This window comes from Leptonychotes weddellii, chromosome X, assembly GCF_054177405.1.
Source record: "Leptonychotes weddellii isolate Sample4059 chromosome X, ASM5417740v2, whole genome shotgun sequence".
Classification (NCBI taxonomy): Eukaryota; Metazoa; Chordata; class Mammalia; order Carnivora; family Phocidae; genus Leptonychotes; species Leptonychotes weddellii.
In genome coordinates, this window is record NC_138385.1 from 69963716 (window position 1) to 69982270 (window position 18555).

Here is an 18555-nt window from a genome sequence, read left to right on the forward strand (position 1 = left end):
TTTTGGGCTCCTCATGTCTCTGAATCAAAAGGCAAAGAAGGAAGTTACTGTGCTGGCTGGGGTGACTGATGTTGACTAGTCAGGGGAAATTGGCCTGCTACCCCACAATGGAAATAAGGAAGAGAGAGTCTGGAACACATGTAATCCCTTAGGGCATTTCTTAGTACTGCTGTGCCCTGTGATGAAAGTCAGCAGGAACTATAACAATCCAATTCAGGCAGAACTACTAATGGCCCAGATCCTTTAAGAATGAAGTTTGGGCGGGGGGTGCCTGGGTGGCTCAATCAGTTAAGCATCTGCCATCGGCTCAGGTCATGATCCCGGGGTCCTGGGATTGAGCCCCGCATCGGGCTCTCTGCTCAGCGGGGAGCCTGCTTCTCCCTCTGCCTCTGTTCCCCCCACCCTCTTGCGCATGCGCACGTGTGCGTGCATGCACACACATGCTGTCTCTCAAATAAATAAATAAAATCTTAAAAAAAAAAAGAATGATGTTTTGGGTCACCCCACCAGGTGAAGAACCACAATCTGTTGTGTTTGCTGCGGGCAAAGAGAACAAGGAATGGTTCTGCAGTCTACTGGCCTGTCCTGCAGATTTCGAATTTAGGATTACAACATCACCTCACTCGAATTTCCAGCCGCAGGCCTGCCCTTTAAATTTCAGACTTGTTGGTCCCTGCAATCAGGCGAGCCAGTTCCTTAAAATAAATCTCTTCCCCGGACTCTGTGTATATGTATTCATTCTCTCTCTCTGTCTTTCTCTAGGTAGGTGTGTATGTGTGTATTTATAGTGTGTGTGTGTGTGTGTGTGTGTGTACTCTGTATATGTACATACCCCTACCTTATTGGTTCCATTTCTCTGGAGAACCATAACAGATTTTGAAAGTGGCACTAGAGGAACAGAATACTAAGAATGAGTTTTCTGAACAGGTTATGGGGTTTCTAGAATTGGTTCCCTACCCTGATTAGATTTGAAGGCACTAATGACTCTATTTCCAATAGTAAAGAGTACACTGGGAGTCCATGGGGTGATGTGGCAAAAGAGATATGCGAAATACCATCACTGGATACTCCTAATCAAATGCTTGTGAGAGGCATGGTTCTGGGTGACCTTGTATTTGACACCTTAGAAATTTTTGTCAAACTTACAAGTATAATAAGATTGCCAGGTTGCTCCTAATTGTGCTGGACAAAGTGGAGGGGGGGGTGGAAGAATGAACTCAGGGATTTGATTTCCCAGCTCAAGCGCTGCATAAACGACCTGAAAATTTCTATGTCTGTCCTGAAAGAAACCCCTAACCTCTGTAGCTACAGAGCTGATATTGCCGGAAACCAAACCCAGAGTCTCATCCTGGGAGTGGCCACATTACAACACAAATTGAATTCCCAACCTTACAGCGTGTCTGCTATTAAGGTAAGGGAATTGACTGAAAAGGAATGGGATCCAGAAATTTGGAATGGACATATATGAGGACACTGAACTTCTAAGATCTGAAGAGTCTTCTTTCTGAGTAGAAGCAGCCCTTCTACCCTCGTCTGAGAAGATTAACCCTACTTTGCCTGAGGACCCCACAATGGCCTCCCCTGAGGTACTTGCCTTGCAAGGTACTGCTGATTTCTCTCACGACATACCCCCACTACCCTTATTTGCTTCTAGACCTAGAACTAGACTCAAATCTCATCAGGGCCCAAAGGGGGAGGTTTGTGTAATCCACGAGGAGGTGCAAGAGATCTGCATTATTTGTCCAGTTTATACAGACAGAAAGCTGGGAAACCTAGGTACAAATAGATATTTAAGAGTGTGGGATAATGGAAAGGACATAAAGTTGGATCAATCAGGCCAAATGTGTTGGTATGTGCACACTACACAGATTCTTAATTTAATGTTGCTGCTTGAGGGGTTAGAAAGGGCTCAAACATTTTGTTTGGTTGGCTGAAACATGGATCAAAACGTGGCTTGTACAAAATGCAACTGAAATGGAGAAGTGCTATATACTACAGAGAAAGGCATCCAAGGGCTTGGGGAGACTGGCATGTTAGAGTGGATTTAGCATGTAAGACATGCTCTCCCACGCTGTCCAGAGGACACTCTTGTTACCATGACTGGGACATGCAAATTTGTGAGGGGGGCGGTGTTCTTGAAGAGCTCTGTGATTGCTCTTCTCTGTAGGACACAAATCAGGAAACCCCAATGCCATGGGAGTAGTTGGATCCTGGGGTGACAGGGGCCAAATGGGGGCAGTGAATTGCTAAATGCAAGGTAGACACGGTTACTATAATGGACAGCAGGGTCAAACCAGTGATCAGAATAGTCTGACCTGCAGAGACCCATGGTGTTGGCCAGTTGATCATGGTGTCTCTAGAAAAGAAACAGATGAGCTGTCTATTAAATTCTTAATTGATGTGCATTAAGAGAAGAGTTCTAGGTCAAGTGAACAGAAGTCTAACAGGATACATAGAGTCTCAGCTCCTCAATCATTTTTCAGACTTGAGCCAGTTTATAGACCCAGAACTCTTTGAATGAAGGGGAGCCCGGGTCCCTTGAGGAAGGACCCCCCTACACTGTCAAAATGTATACTGCTAATCTTTCTCTTCCCTAAAGGGATTTACAGCCCTTTGTCAGGGTGAGTGTGCAGGGAGGGAAAGGAGGCTTTCCCAAGATTACTGGAGACCAGTTCTGAACTGACACGAATTCCAGGAGACCCAAGATGTCACCATGGCCCACCAGACAGCACAGGGGCTAATGAGAGTGAAGTCATCAACTGAGTTTTCAGCTTAGCTCCATCTCACAGGGGGCCCAGCAGGCCCCCCAATCCAACCTGTGGTTATTTCCCAGGTTCAGGAATGCAGAATTAGAATACAGATACTCAGCAACTGGCAGAATACCCATACTGGTTCCCTGACCCGTGGAGTGAGGACTATTATGGTGAGAAGGGCCAAGTGGAAGCCGCTAGAACTGCCTGTACTAGGAAAACAGTCAGCCAAAAGAAATACTGCATTCCTGTAGGAACTGCAGAGATCAATGCAACCACCAAGAACCTGAAGGATGCAGGGGTAGTGAGTCCCACCACATGGCCATTCGACTCACCTCTCTGGCCTGTGCAGAGGACAAACAGATCTTGGAGAATGACTGTGGATCATCACGAACTTAACCAGGCGGTAACTCCAATAGCAGCTGCTGTGCCAGATGTGGGTTCACTGCTTAAACAAACTAACACATCCCTTGGTACCCGGTGAACAGCTATTGATCTGGCAAGTGTGTGGGTTTGTTTTATGTTTTTTGGTTTTGTTTTTGTTGTTGTTGTTGTTTTTGTTTTTGCAATACCTGTTATCAAAGACTACTAGAAGCAGTTTGCTTTCAGTTGACAAGGCCAACTATATATATACCTTCACTGTCCTACCTCAGAGGTGTATCAGCCCTCCAGCCCTACGTCATAATTTAGTCTGTAGGGATCCTGATTGACTTTCCCTTCCACAAGATATCACGTTGGTCCATTACACTGATGACATTACACTGACTGCACCTGATGAATGCGGACTAGTAACCACTCTTGACTTACTGTAAGATATTTATATGGCAGAGGGTAGGAAATAAATCTGACCACAATTTAGGGGCCATCTACCTTGGGGAAATTTCTAGGGCTAGAGCGGTATGGACCCACTGGACCCCTAGAAATTTCTAAGTGAAGAATAAGTTTTTGCCTCTGGCTCTTCCTACAAGTAAAAAGAGGGACAATGGCTACTGAGCCCATGGACTTCAGAGGCAATATATTCCTCAGCTGGGTGTGTTATTCTGCCCCATTTATCATGTGATCCAAAAAACTGCTAGTTTTGAGCAGAGCCTGGAACAAAAGAAGACTCTGCAAAGGTCCAGAGTGCCATACAAGCTGCTGCTGGGGCCATATGATCTGGCACATCCAGTGGTGCTTGAAGTGTCGGTGGCAGATGGGGATGGAGCCTTTGACAGGCCCCTAGGTGAACCACAGAGCAAATCTTGGGATTTGGGAGCAAAGCCCTACCATCCTCTGGGGATAACTGCTCTCCTGTTGAGAAACAGCTTTTGGCTCGCTACTGGGTCTCAGTTTACTTGCTCACTGAAGTTAAGCATATTCATAGGTGGAAGAAAGGAAACTTAACAAGGACTACTTCAGTAATGGTCAGTGAACATGGAAGAGCCCAGTGCGGAATCCTCACACGGTGTTGGGACACAAGAAATATGGCAAGCGGTGGAGACCCACTCAGAGGGGGCCCAAGTCCTTCTGATCAAGGCCCAGCCTGCAGATGGTGTGAGGTCAGTAGCAGCCCCTGGAGCACTGAGCCTGAGTCTTCCCGGAGTTGTGCTGCTTGGGGATGCAGTCCAAGGTGGGTGGCAAGCTCCTTCTAAGGCTAACTAATGGCACAAACTCAATTGTCAACAAGTACTGGAAGGGAATGTTGAAAAGCACTTTGCAGAGCGAATTCGAGAGAGCACGATGCTGTTAGGAGGTGTGACCTCAGATGAGATGTGGCAACTCCACACCCTTGACCCTGGGTGGCGGCTCTGCCCCTTCAGGCTGGTAACCAAGTCGGTGGCTTGCCCTCTGGAACTGAGGAGGTGATGGTCTGTTGCATCCCATTTTCCCAGCCTGGGCCCTCTGGGCCTGTGGTGGCAGCAGCAGCCATCCTGGCCTCAGAACCATCCTTGAAATCATTCATCCCCCTTCCAGAAGACTAATGCATGTGCACAGCGGAACAGACACCCTACAGCCTTCCCTCATTGTTTCCTGTCTCTGTCCTCTTTGGTCAAAGCTAGCAGCATTTCCACTGACATGGCTGATGGGATCCACAGGTCGTACTTCTGATCTCTTTAGCAACTGGCTGTCCATACCTTTGGTGTTCTTTCCGGAGTCCATCTCAGTTTTCGCACTATGGACAGGCTGAGCATTTTCCAAATCTTCAAGTTCTGCTTCTTCTCTTACTAACAATTCCTCTCCAATGTCTCTCTTTCCTCCTGCATTTTACTGTAAGCAGCAAGGAGAGCACAGGCCATGCCTCTAACGCTTTTGCTTAGAAATTTCCACAGCTAACTATCCAAGTTTATCACTTACGCTTTCTGCTTTTCACCCAACAGAACACAGTTCAATCAAGTTCTCTGCTACTTGGTAACAAGGATCTCCTTTCCTCCAGTTTCCAGTAACACACTCCTCACTCCATCTGAGACCTCACCCAAAGCCCCCTTAACGTCCGTATTTCTACCAGTGAATCTCTTCAAGGCAATCTAGGCTTTCTCTATCAAGCACCTAAAACCTTTCCAGCCTCTACCCATTGTCCAATTCCAAAGCCGCTTCCATATTACAAAAATCTGTCTTAGTTTCCTAGGGCTGCTATAACAAAGTACCAGAAGCTGGGCAGCTCAAAACAACAGACATTCACTGAGTCACAGTTCTGGAAGCCAGAAGTCCGAAATCAAGGTGTCAATAGGGCCATGCTCCTTTTGAAGGAGAACCTTCAATATGGGAAGGAACTCGTCCATGCTTCTCTCTGACCTCCTGGTGGCCTCGGGCATGTGTCGCCTTATAGATGCACCACTCCAGTGACGTGGCCATCTTCTTTTCCTTACGTGTCTTCACACTGTCTTTCCTCTGTGTGTGTCTGTCTCTGTGTCTAGATTTCCCTTATTTTAAGTACACCGGTCATACTGGATTATGAGCCACCCAGAAGACCCCGTTTAAGCTTGAATACTTCTGTAAAGACCCCAATTCCAAAAAAAGAGCATATCCCGAGGTGCTTAGTCCTAACTGAGGTTAGGACTTCAACACAGTTTACTTGGAGGATACAGTTTTACCCCTAACACGCTCCTCGTAGTTTCTCCGAAGGGCTGGGCTTACCCACTGAGCGCAAGTGGCTGTAATTCTCCAGCGTCACATCCCGGTAAAGGCGTCTCTGAGCAGGGTCCAAGTGCTGCCACTCCTCCCTGCTGAAGTCCACAGTCACATCCTCGAATGACACGGAGACCTGTAACAACACAGTCCCGTTCAATGTGACAGGGTCAGCAGCGGGGGATAGGGAGAGGATCAGTAAGAAATTGTTTTTAATGATTTTTTCACCAGAATATGCTATACAGTATGCCTACAAAATACCTAGTTATGTGTAATGTTGTGTAGCATACAAATATCTAATCGTAAACCTTTGCCATTCGTTGTATACAACATTAAGTCAGTCTTTCATTTTTTTAAAGATTTTATTTATTTACTCATGAGAGGCAGAGGCAGGAGAAGCAGGCTCCCTGCAGAGCAGGAAGCTCGATTAGGGGGCTCGATCCCAGGACCCTGGGATCATGACCTGAGCCGAAGGCAGACGCTTAACCGACTGAGCCACCCAGGCGCCCCCAGTCTTTCATTTTTAACATGTCTTAATAATTTTGTACAGGATTTGACCTTGATCCTATTTTGTTGTTCATTTTCTTGGGGGGGGTTTCTTTATTGTTGTTCATTTTAATGGGAAGTCTGTGTTCTATAACTTTTTACAGATGATTCTTTTTTTTTTTTTTTTAAGATTTTATTTATTTATTTGACAGAGAAAGACACAGTGAGAGAGGGAACACAAGCAGGGGGAGTGGGAGAGGGAGAAGCAGACTCCCCGCCGAGCAGGGAGCCTGATGTGGGACTCGATCCCGGGACTCCAGGATCATGACCTGAGCCGAAGGCAGTCGCTTAACCAACTGAGCCACCCAGGCGCCCCTGTGTTCTATAACTTTTATTTTTTTTATTTTGTTTTAATTTTACAGCCATTTTTTGTGCTCCAGTGAAAAAGAAAAAGAAAGTGCTCGCATTACAAATGCCATCGTCCCATCCACATATGCCAGTCGCTGCAAACCAAACCACATGTGTCCGCTGGGCCTCCGGGCATGCAGTTTGCTTCCACTGCAGGAATGGGGAGGGGCAGGCCAAGCCTGGGCTCTGGGGGTTCTGCTTGGGGGGAACTTCTTGTCCTGGGGGAATCCACCTGTAAGGGAGTCAGGGGACAGCTAGGGGTAGCTTTGCTCAGTGCGCGTCCTTTGGGTGCTGTTGGGAACACCCTACTCAATGTTGGATCCTGCAGCGCTCCAAGGAGGAAGGTCCCCTTCCCCCACCACAGGCTCCCCAGTCTGCCCCCCCAGTGCTAACCCTGTAGGCGGGTCCCAGGGGGCTAGAGGACACCATGCAGGGGGACGGGGTCGGTGGGGCCGGCTCAACCCTGCTGAGAGCACCAGCTGGCCTCCCTGGAGGGAAGGCAGGGTGGGGGGGCCCAGGGCCCCAGGCTGAGTTGTAGCAGTTGTGTGGGTGGTGGTCGTGGGCAGGCTTGCCCAGCTCTGAGTATTCAGGCGTCAGGCAGTTTTTGGGGTCATAGACCTGGCACAGCAGCCCATACACTGTCATGGCCTGCTGCCAGGCCCCCTTGTTGCTGCCCATCTTAAGGCTGATGTTGAGCATGTCACAATGCTCCATACCCAGCCCAGGCTTAAAGATCTGTTGCTTGGTCCCAGATGCAGTCAGGCCGGCCTGCCTGGCTCCCTTGTTGGTGCCTATCTGCAGGCTGATGGTGGCCTGGTCCAGGGGCCGGTCCTTGCCCAGCTTGGGGTCACAGAGGTGGCACGGGGTGCCACAGGCTGTCGTGCCCTGCTGGCTAGCAAATCTGTTGGTGCCCATCTGTAGCCTAATGATGTTCTGCCCTTCTCTTAGCTTCTCTGGCTCAAATTTCTGTTCCTGCTTCTCTGCGTACTTCACCCCTACATTCACCTTATTCCCTTTCGTCTTGGCCAGGGCTGGGAGGGTGGACTGCACCTGGGTGTGGTTGGTTTTCTCAAACAGGTCGTTGGCCTCAAAAATGTCAGCGGACTTCACCCCATACTTGGTGATGGCCTTGATGCAGCTGCCAATATTTTCCAGCTGGTGCCAATTTTGGGTCGACTCACCGACTTGCTTCATGGAGCCTGGCTGAAACTTACTGATGAACTTGCAAAGAATGCCATCTTTGAGGCCATCCATGAAATTGTTGCTGATGCGGTGCCCTGTCACCCCCTCGATCCATTCTTGAAGCTCCTACTCCCGCTTGTGGTCACACTTTTGGGCCACCTTGTTCTCGACCTCAACAGACAACCCATAGGCGGGGCCCTGGTTGAAGTGAGCAGAGGACATGCTGGCTGGTGGTGGGCAGCAGTGGCAGTGGCACTGAAGACCAAGGCAGCAGCTAAGGCTCCATCTGCCTGTGTTCTAGAACTTCTAGAAGGAAGCATGCATACTTTTTTTTTTAACTTTACATAGCTCCCTCTACTCTTGCTCTAATTAATTCTTCACAAATATGACCATTTTCTCTTCATGCCTTTTTATTGCTCATTTCTAATTTAATTCTGTAGTGGTGAGAAAATATACTCTGTACGATTTCAACATACGGTCTATCCGGAAGAATGTTTCATGTGTCCCTGGAAAAGAATGTATATTCAGCTGTTGATGGCTGTAGTATTCTATAATATACAAATCAAGTTGGCTGAGTGTTGTTGAAATTTTCTATCACCATACTCATTTGTCTTCTACTTGTTCAACCAATTATTTGTCAACTTTCTGGTAAAAACTGGCAAGGAAATGTTAAAGTGTATATGGCTATGCAAAGGATCTAGAATAGCCAAAGCAAGGAACAGTGTTGAGGATTTATATGTAATGATAAGTCTTACTATAAAGCTATGATACTTTAGATACTTCAGTGTGGTGTTGATGTAAGTACAGATAGATATATCAATGGAGCAGAATAGAGAGTCCGGAAACAGAACCATACACATACGGACAACTGTTTTTTGACCAATGTACCAAAGTAATTCAATGGGGAAAAGAAAAGTCTTTTCAAAAAATTGTGCTGGAACAATGGATATAAGTTTTGGAGGAAAAAACAAACCTTGACCCATACCTTACACCACATACAAAAATTAACAATAATCAAGTTCCAGTATGACTGAATTAATTTTATCAGACCAACTTTCACATAGATAACAACTACACTCTGAACAAAATATTAAAAAAAAAACTATCTGGAGATACTGAAGAGTAACAAAAATCAGGTATTTACTGGAAGAGAACTGACAATTAGAAGAAGGGATGGCACTGGATGGGTTTACCAAGTTTACAGCCTTTAGTTTGTAAAAAGACCTAGTCATGCCATGCAGGGTAACTGCAATTCCACTAGAAAAACTCCAGTCTTAACTGAACTTGAAGAATCAAAGGAGAGTTTTGCAGTCGTCATGACCACCAGAAAGACAAATTCACACAGAAAAAGGTGCCTGAGATCTATGTGTTAACTCTTCCTAATCTCTGGTTGAGTAAATAAATTAACTAAATTTGAGTTACCACACACCATAGAGGAGACAGTTGCCAATATGAGTCCAGCCAAATTAAGTGCTTGCTAAACCAAATGAAAAAAAATCAGCGATCTTCAGGGGAACTAAACAGAATTCAAAATGTCTACAATATATGATTCACAACAACCAAGATACAGTTGAAAATAATCAACATAGAAAGAAACAGAAAGGTATTGAGAGAAATAAAAGAAGTTCAAGAGGAAATGCAATCAGAGACTGACCCTGAACTGATTTAAATGCCGGAATTAGCAGTAAAGGATTTTAAACCAGCTATCTATAAGTATGCTCAAGAACATAAAGAAAAATATGTTCACAGTGAAAGAATAATAGGATAGTTCAACTGAGAAGAACTATAAAAATAACCACCTAGATTACTATGAACAATTATATGCGAACAAACTGGATGACCTAGAAGAAGTGGATAAATTCCTAGAAACACACAACCTACCAAGACTGAATCATGAAAAGATAGAAAATCTAAACAGACTGAATACTAATAAGAAGACTGAATCAGTAATCAAAAACCTCCCAACAAAGAAAAGTCCAGAATCAAACTGCTTCACTAAGAATTCCACCAAACAGGGTGCCTGGGTGGCTCAGTTGATTAAGCGACTGCCTTCGGCTCAGGTCATGATCCCGGAGTCCTGGGATCGAGTCCCACGTCGGGCTCCCGGCTCAGTGGGGAGCCTGCTTCTCCCTCTGACCCTATCCCCTCTCATGCTGTTTCTCTCTCTCTCTCTCAAATAAATAAATAAAATATTAAAAAAAAAAAAAGAATTCCACCAAACATTCAAAGAAGAATACCAATCCTTCTCAAACTCTTCCAAAAAACAGAAGAGAAGGGAACACTTTGAAATTCATCTAACAAGGTCAAAATTACCCTGATACCAAAACCAGACAAGGACACCACAAGACAAGAAAATTACAGCTAAATATCCCTGATGAATACAGATGCAAAAATCCTCAACAAAATATTACCAAAATGAATTCTACAATACATTAAAAGAACCCTACAAATTGATCAAATGGGATTCCAGTGCTATAAGGATGGTTCAACATCTGTAAATCAATCAATGTGACACACCACATTAACAAAATAAAGGATAAAAATCATATTATCATCTCAATAGATGCAGAAAAAGCATTTAACAAAGTTCAACATCCATTTATGATAAAAACTCTCAGCAAAGCAGGCATAGAGAGATGGTATCTCAACACAATAAAAACCATATATGACAAGCACACAGCTAACATCATAATCAACAGTGGAAAGCTGAAAGCTTTTCTAAGATCAGAAACAAGACAAAGATGCCCGCTCTTGCCACTTTTATTCAAGAGTATTGGAAGTCCCAGCCAGAGCAATTAGGCAAGAAAAAGAAATAAAAGGCATCCAAATTGAAAAGGAAGATGGAAAACTGTCACTATTTGCAGATGACATCGTATTATATATAGAAAACCCTAAAGACTCCACCAAAAAATCTGTTAGAACTAAAAAATGAATTCCATGAAGTTGCAGGACACAAAAATCAATATACAAAAACAATGGATCGTGGATCACCACATCAAAAACTAATGATGTATTGCATGGTGACTAACATAATATAATAAAATTTAAAAAAAAATCTGTTGTGTTTCTATACACTAATAATGAATTACCAGAAAAAGAAATTAAGAAAACAATCCCATTTATAACTGCATTAAGAAAAATACCTATGTTAAAAAAAAAAGAAAAAGAAAAATACCTAGGAATAAATTATCCAAGGATGTAAAAGAACTATACATTGAAAATTATAACACATTGATGAAAGAAACTAAATAAAACAAGTAAACAGAAAGATATTCTGTGCTCATGGATAGGAAGAATTAATACTGTTAAGATATTACCAAATTACCAAATATTACATTACCAAAAGCAATCTACAGGTTCACTGCAATCCCTGTCAAAATTCCAATGGCATTTTTCAGAGAAATAGAACAAACCTAAAATACTTATGGAACCACAAAAGACCCTAAATAGCCAAAGCAATCTTCAGAAAGAACAAAGCTGGAGGTATCACAACCTAGATTTCAAACTGTATTACAAAGCTATAACAATCAAAACAGTATGATGTTAGCATAAAAACAGACACTTTAAATCAACTGAACAGAAGACAGAGCCCATAAATTAGCCCACCCCTATATGGTCATTAATTTACAACAAAAGGGATAAAAATATACAGTGGAGAAAAGAAAATCTTTTCAATAAATGGTGTTGAGAAAACTGGACAACTACATGCAAAACAATGAAACTGGGCCACCTTCTTACACCATACACAAAAATAAATTCAAAACGGATTAAAGACTTAAATGTGGGACCTGAAACCATAAAACCCATAGAAGAAAACATAGGCAATAATCTCTTTGACATCAGTCTAAGCAACATTTTTTGTAGCTACGTCTCCTCAGGCAAGGGAAACAAAAGCAAACATAAACTATTGAGACTACACCAAAATAAAAAGCTTATGCACAGCAAAGGAAACCATCAACAAAACAAAAAGGCAGCCTAGTGAATGTGAGAAGATATTTGCAAATGATATATCCAATAAGGTGTTATATCCAAAATACATAAAGAACTTATAAAACTCAATTCCAAAAAAACCCCACCAAATAATCTGATTTATCAATAGGCAGAAGACCAGAATAGAAATTCTTCCAAAAAAGACATCCATGAAAAGATGCTCAACATCACTGATCATCAGGGAAATGCAAATCAAAACCACAGTGAGATATCGCCTTATACCCTTCAGAATGGCTAGAATAAAAAAGAAATAACAAGTGGTGAGGATGTGGAGAAACAGGAATCCTTGTGTACTGTTGGTGGGAATGTAAACTGGTGCAGCCACTGGGAAAAATAATGTGGAGGCTCCTCAAAAAATTAAAAATATGATCCAGCAATTCCACTACTGGGTATTTACCCAAAGAAAATGAAATCACTAATTCAAAAAGATATATGCTCCTTTGTTAACTGCAGCATTATTTACAAGGGCCAAAATATGGAAGCAATCCAAGTGTCCACCGATAGATGAATGGATAAAGAAGATGTGGTATATAAAATGACATATTACTCAGCCATAAGAACGAGTGAGATCTTGCCATCTGTGACAACATGGATGGACCTAGAGGGTATTATGGCAAGTAAAGTAAGTCAGACAGAGAATACAAATACCATATGACTTCACTTATATGTGGAATCTAAAAAACAAGACAAATGAACAAACAAAAAAACAGACTCTTAAATATAGAGAACAAACTGGTGGTTGCCAGAAGGGAGATGAGAGGGGAGATGGGTGAAATAGATAAAGGGGATTAAGAGGTACAAACTTACAGTTATAAAATAAATAAGTCATGAGATGAAAAGTACAGCAAAGGAAATACAGTCAATGATACTGTAATAATGTATGGTGACTACACTTATTGTACTGAGCGTGGACTAAGGTATAGAATTGTTGAATCAAGACTGCATACCTGAAACTAACATGATATTTTATGTTAGTTATATTTCTATTTCATTTTTTTTAAAGATTTTATTTATTTATCTGAGAGAGAGAGAGCATGGGTGGGGGTGAGGGGCAGAGGGAGAGGGACCAGCAGACTCCCCGCCGAGCAGGGAGCCCGATGCGGGGCTTGATCCCAGGACCCTGGGATCATGACCTGGGCCGAAGGCAGACATTTTAACCGACCGAGCCACCCAGGCGCCATGTAGTTATATTTCAATTTTTAAAAAAGGAAAAAAAAAAAAAAACCCTAAAACTAAAAAAAAAACCAAAAACAAACAAACAAACAAAAACCCTAAAAGTGCCATAGAAGAAAACATAAGAGAATATCCTTGCAACACTGGGTCAAGCAGGATTTCTTGACATAGTACAAAAAACAATAAATATAAAAGAAAATTTGGATAAATGGGACCTTACCAAAATTAAAACTTCTGCTCATCAAAAGATGCCATTAAGAAAATGAAAAATCAAGACACAGCTTGGGAGAAAATATTTGCAATACATACACAAAACACCCATAGTTAGAATGTAGAAAGAACTCCTACATGGGTATTAGGGAGGGCACGTACTGCATGGAGCACTGGGTGTTATACGCAAACAATGAATCAACGGAACACTACATCAAAAACTAATGATGTACTGTATGGTGACTAACATAACACGATAAAATAAAAAAAATATTCTAGGGGCGCCTGGGTGGCTCAGTCATTAAGCATCTGCCTTCGGCTCAGGTCATGATCCCAGGGTCCTGGGATCAAGCCCCACATTGGGCTCCCTGCTCGGCAGGAAGCCTGCTTCTCCCTCTCCTCCTGCTTGTGTTCCCTCTCTCGCTGTGTCTCTCTCTGTCAAATAAATAAATAAAATCTTTAAAAAAAAATATTCTAGAACGATGATGTTAGTTCAAAAAAAAAAAGAACTCCTACAAAGTAATAACAAAAAAGACACATAATCCAACTTTTTTAAATGGGCAAAATCCTTGAACAGACACCAAAAAAGATCTACAAATGGCCAATAAAGCGTATGAAAAGATGTTCAACAGCTTTATCCATGATAACCAAACACTAGAAACATTCAAAATGTTCATCGGCAGGTGACTGCATATACAAATTGTGCTATATTCATACAACGGAATACTCAGCAATAAAAGGGAAAGAGTTGGTGACAGACACAACCTGAATGACTCTCCAAAATATTCTGTTCATTTAGAAATAGAAGCCAAACACAGACCAAATGATAATCAAGAACAAGCAGAGCTAATCTATAGGGATTAAAATTCTTAAAAATGGCTGCCTCGGGGGTAGGATATTGACTGGTCAAGAGGGTGATGGACCTGTTCTGTATTTTAGTTTGAGTGGTGGTTACATAGATATATCTGTCAAAACTCATCAAACTATATATAATTCAATGTCTTTCAAATATAACTCGGTTTCAAAAAACACAGAAAACAAAAGTGCATGTTAGAAATATATTTAGGGTACCCTGTGGGCCCCAAAGAGAAAGTAGTTCTACTGGAGGTGTAGGTTGAGGGTCCTTAGAGTTGGTAGCATTTAAACAGAATTTTGGGGGGGTAAGTAAGTATGACGGAGATAAATGGGGGAAAATATTTTCTAAGAAAGATAAAGAGAAAGGTGTGGAGAAAGGAAAATACATGGTAATTAAGGAAAAAAGGAATAGCTCTGTAAAAAGGAGAGAAGACTGTAAAATATGTCAGGCAGGTGATTATAAGAAAAAAAATCCAGGAAGTATGCTAGAGTCTGATCATGAAAACAGTGTAAATTCTTTTCATAATACAGTCGTACCTTGTTTTATCGGGCTTCACTTAATTGCATTTTTTACAAATTGAAGGTCTGTTGCAACCCTGCATTGAGCAAATCTATCGGCGCCATTTTTCCAACAGCATTTGCTCATTTTGTGTCTGTGTCACATTTTGGTAATTCTCGCAGTATTTCAAACTTTTTAATTATTATTTTCTTTGTTATGGTGATCTGAGATCAGTGATCTTGGATGTCACTATTGTAACTGTTTTGCAGTGCCATGAACTACGTCCATATAAGACAGCGAACTTAACTGATAAATGTGTGTGTTCTGACTGCTCCACTCACCAGCCATCCCCCTCATCTCTCTCCCTCTCCCTGGGCCTCCCTATTCCCTGAGACACAACAGTATTGAAATCAGACCCATTAATAACCGTACAATGGCCTCCAAGTGTTCAAGTGGAAGGAAAACTCACATGTCTCTCACTTTAGACCCAAAGCTAGGCCTCTTGCCCCAGTTAGCCAAGTTGTGAACGCAAAGACAAGTTCTTGAAGGAAACTAAAAGTGCTCCTTTAGTGAACGCAGGAATGATAAGAAAGCGAAACAACCTTCTTGCTGATGTGGAGAAAGTTGTAGTAGTCTGGGAAAGAAGACCAAATCAGCAAACGCATTCCCTTAAGCCAAAGCCTACTCCAGAGCAAGGCCCCAACTCTCTTCAATTCTCTGAAAGCCGACAGAGGTGAGGAGGCTGCAGAAGAAAGGTCTGAAGCTAGCAGACGCTGGTTCATGAGGTGCAAAGAAAGAAGCTGTCTCCTTAACATAAAAGCGCCGGGGGTTGGCTGCCCAGTGCTGATGGAGGAGCTGCAGCAAGGTATCCCGAAGATCCAGCTAATAAGAGCATTCACGAAGATGGCTACATTAAAAAACACATCTTAACGTAGATGAAACAGCCTTCTGTTTGAAAGAAGATGCCAGCTGGGACTTTCAGAGCTAGAGAGACGTCAATGCCTGGCTTCAAAGCTTCAGAGGCCAGGCTGACTCTCTTGTTAGAGGCCAATGCAGCTGGTGACTTTAGGTTGAAGCCAGTGCTCATTTACCATTCTGAAAAGCCCAGGGCTCTTAAGAATATGCTAAATCGGGGCGCCTGGGTGGCTCAGTCGGTTAAGCGGCTGCCTTCGGCTCAGGTCATGAGCCCAGGGTCCTGGGATCGAGCCCCACGTCGGGCTCCCCGCTCAGCGGGGAGCCTGCTTCTCCCTCTCCCTCTGCCTGCCGCTCTGCCTACTTGTGCTCTCTCTCTATCGCTCTGTCAAATAAATAAAATCTTAAAGAAAAAAAAGAATGATGCTAAATCGACTCTGCCAGTGCTCTATAAATGGAACAACAAAGCCCGGATGACAGCATATCTGTTTACAACATGGTTTACTGAATATTTTAAGCCCACTGTTGAGACCAGCTGTTTAGAAACAAAGATTCCTTTCAAAATATGGCTGCTCACTGACAATGCACCTGGTCACCCAAGAGCTCTGATGGAGATGGACAAGGAGATTAATGCTGTTCTCACTCCTGCTAACACAACATTCATTCTGCAGCCCATGGATCAAGGAGTAATTTTAACTTTCAAGTCTTACTATTTAAGAAATCCGGGGTGCCTGGGTGGCTCAGTCGTTAAGCATCTGCCTTCGGTTCAGGTCATGATCCCAGGGTCCTGGGATCGAGCCTTGCATCGGGCTCCCTGCTCCTCGGGGAGCCTGCTTCTCCCTCTCCCACTCCCCCTGCTTGTGATCCCTCTCTCACGGTGTCTCTCTCTGTCAAATAAATAAAATCTTAAAAAAAAAATTAAAAAAAAAAAAAAAGAAATCCACTTTGTAAGACTATAGCTGCCAGAGATGGTGACTCCTCTGATGGATCTGGGCAAAGTAAATTGAAAACCTTCTGGAAAGGATTCACCATTTTAGATGCCATTAAGAACATTCATGATTCATGGGAAGAGGTCAAAATATCAACATAACAGGAGTTAAGAAGATGTTGATTCCAACCTGCCCTCATGGATGACCTTGAGGGGTTCAAGACTTCAGTGGAGGAAGTAACTGCAGATGTGGAGAAATAGCACAAGAGAACTAGAATTAGAAGTGGAGCCTGAAGATGTCAGAGAATTGCAGTCTCACGATGAAACTTTAATGGGTGAGGAGCTGCTTCTTATAGATAAGCAAAGAAAATGGCTTTACGTAAGCTCTACACCCACCAGAGGGTGTGAACTCATGATCTCGAGATCAAGAGTCACATGCTTTACTGACTGAGCCAGCCAGGTGCCCCACAAGTGGCTTCTTGAGATGGAATCTACTCCTGGTGAAGATGCTGTGAAGATCATTGAAATGACAACAAAGGGTTCAGAATATGACATAAATTTAGTTGATAGAGCAGTGGCAGGGTTTGGGAGGACTGACTCCAATTTTGAAAGAAATTCTACTGTGGGTAGAATGCTATCAAACAGCATCACATGCTACACAAAAATCATTTGTGAAAGGAAGAGTCAATTGACGCAGCAAACTTCATTGTTGTCTTGTTTTAAGAAATTGCCACAGCCACCCTGACCTTCAGCATCCACCACCCTGATCAGTCAACAGCCATCAACACTGAGGTAAGATCCTCCATTGGCAAAAAGATTATGACTCGCTAAAAGCTCCAGGTGATGGTCAGCATTTTTTAGCAATAAAGTATTTTTTAATTAAGGTATCTACATTTTTTTAGACAGAATGGTATTGCACCCTCTGTAGACTACAGTATAGTGTAAACATAACTTTTATATGCACAGGGAATCCAAAAAATTCATTTGACTCGCTTTATTGCAATATTCCTTTTATTGCAATGGTCTGGATCCAAACCTGAGAGATCTCCAAGGTATGCCTGTAGATCACCATTGAAGTGTTTTATATATCAGGAAAGAGATATGACTTGAGTTTCATATTAAAATGATTATCTTTCTGGGGCACCTGGGTGGTTCAGTCGGTTAAGCATCTGCCTTCAGCTCATGATCTCAGGGTCCTGGGATCGAGTCCCACGTCAGGCTCCCCGCTCAGCAGGGAGTCTGCTTGTTTTTCTCCCTCTGCCCCTCCCCCTGCCTGTGGGTGCTCTCTCTCTCTCAAATAAAATCTTTTTTAAAATTCTAAAAAATGATTATCTTTCCTCTAAGTACTGCACTTTAGGATAAATAGTGGGTTATAGAACTTTATTCTTTGCAGAAGTATTCCAGCTAACAGGTGCTAATAAAAGCAGAGATCTTCAAAGGGTGGAAAACTATCAGGTGAAAGACTGAAGGAACTTTACAATCTAGATCAGGTTGATGACCCCTGAACACACGGAGAGAGATAACCAGGCATTACATGCCTCCAGCAAGCATTCACCACCACCTATGAAGTATTCTTGCCAAAAAAATTAAATCTCAATTGATCAGGCCTCTAGGTTTATCAGTTCAAATTAAAATGGAGATACAGGAACTGTTAAATAAACAACCACCAGAATACAATTAGCAAATTCCAAAACTGTGGGACCTAGGTCGGGGCAAAGGGCCCAGTTTCTTCAGCAAATAAATAGCAAGGGGAAAAACACAAGGGAGGAGAAAGTGTCAGACCTGTTACAAATTAAAAGGGACTTGAGAGACTATTGAGAGACAATTCTCCAGGCGTCTCACATTTCTGCATGCCTTGCAAGCAGCCTCACTGACTGCCTTTTTTTCTGAACTTCAGAGAGAGAGAGAGAGAGCGAGCGCACATGAACTGGGGGAAGGGGCAGAGGGAGAAGCAGACTCCCTGCTGAGCATGGAGCCTAACTCAGGGCTTGATCCCAGGACCCTGGGATCATGACCTGAGCCAAAGACAGATGCTCAACTGACTGAGCCACCCAGGC

At 43.0% G+C, this 18555-nt stretch overlaps 2 protein-coding genes and 1 pseudogene across 2 annotated transcripts in view; 1 reads left to right on the top strand and 2 right to left on the bottom strand.

The window, feature by feature from the left end:
* Positions 1 to 18555, top strand: part of ZNF630 (zinc finger protein 630) — a 265177-nt gene that overhangs the window by 166372 nt on the left and 80250 nt on the right. The gene's annotated exons all lie outside the window — the stretch shown is intronic.
* ZNF81 (zinc finger protein 81) overlaps positions 1 to 18555 on the bottom strand; it is a 106463-nt gene that overhangs the window by 28114 nt on the left and 59794 nt on the right. The window contains exon 4 of the mRNA XM_031026861.2: positions 5865 to 5991. Within this exon, the coding sequence (XP_030882721.2) occupies positions 5865 to 5991 (127 nt within the window). The remainder of the gene's footprint in view (positions 1 to 5864; positions 5992 to 18555) is intronic.
* Positions 6751 to 9859, bottom strand: LOC115940544 (calponin-1 pseudogene; annotated as a pseudogene).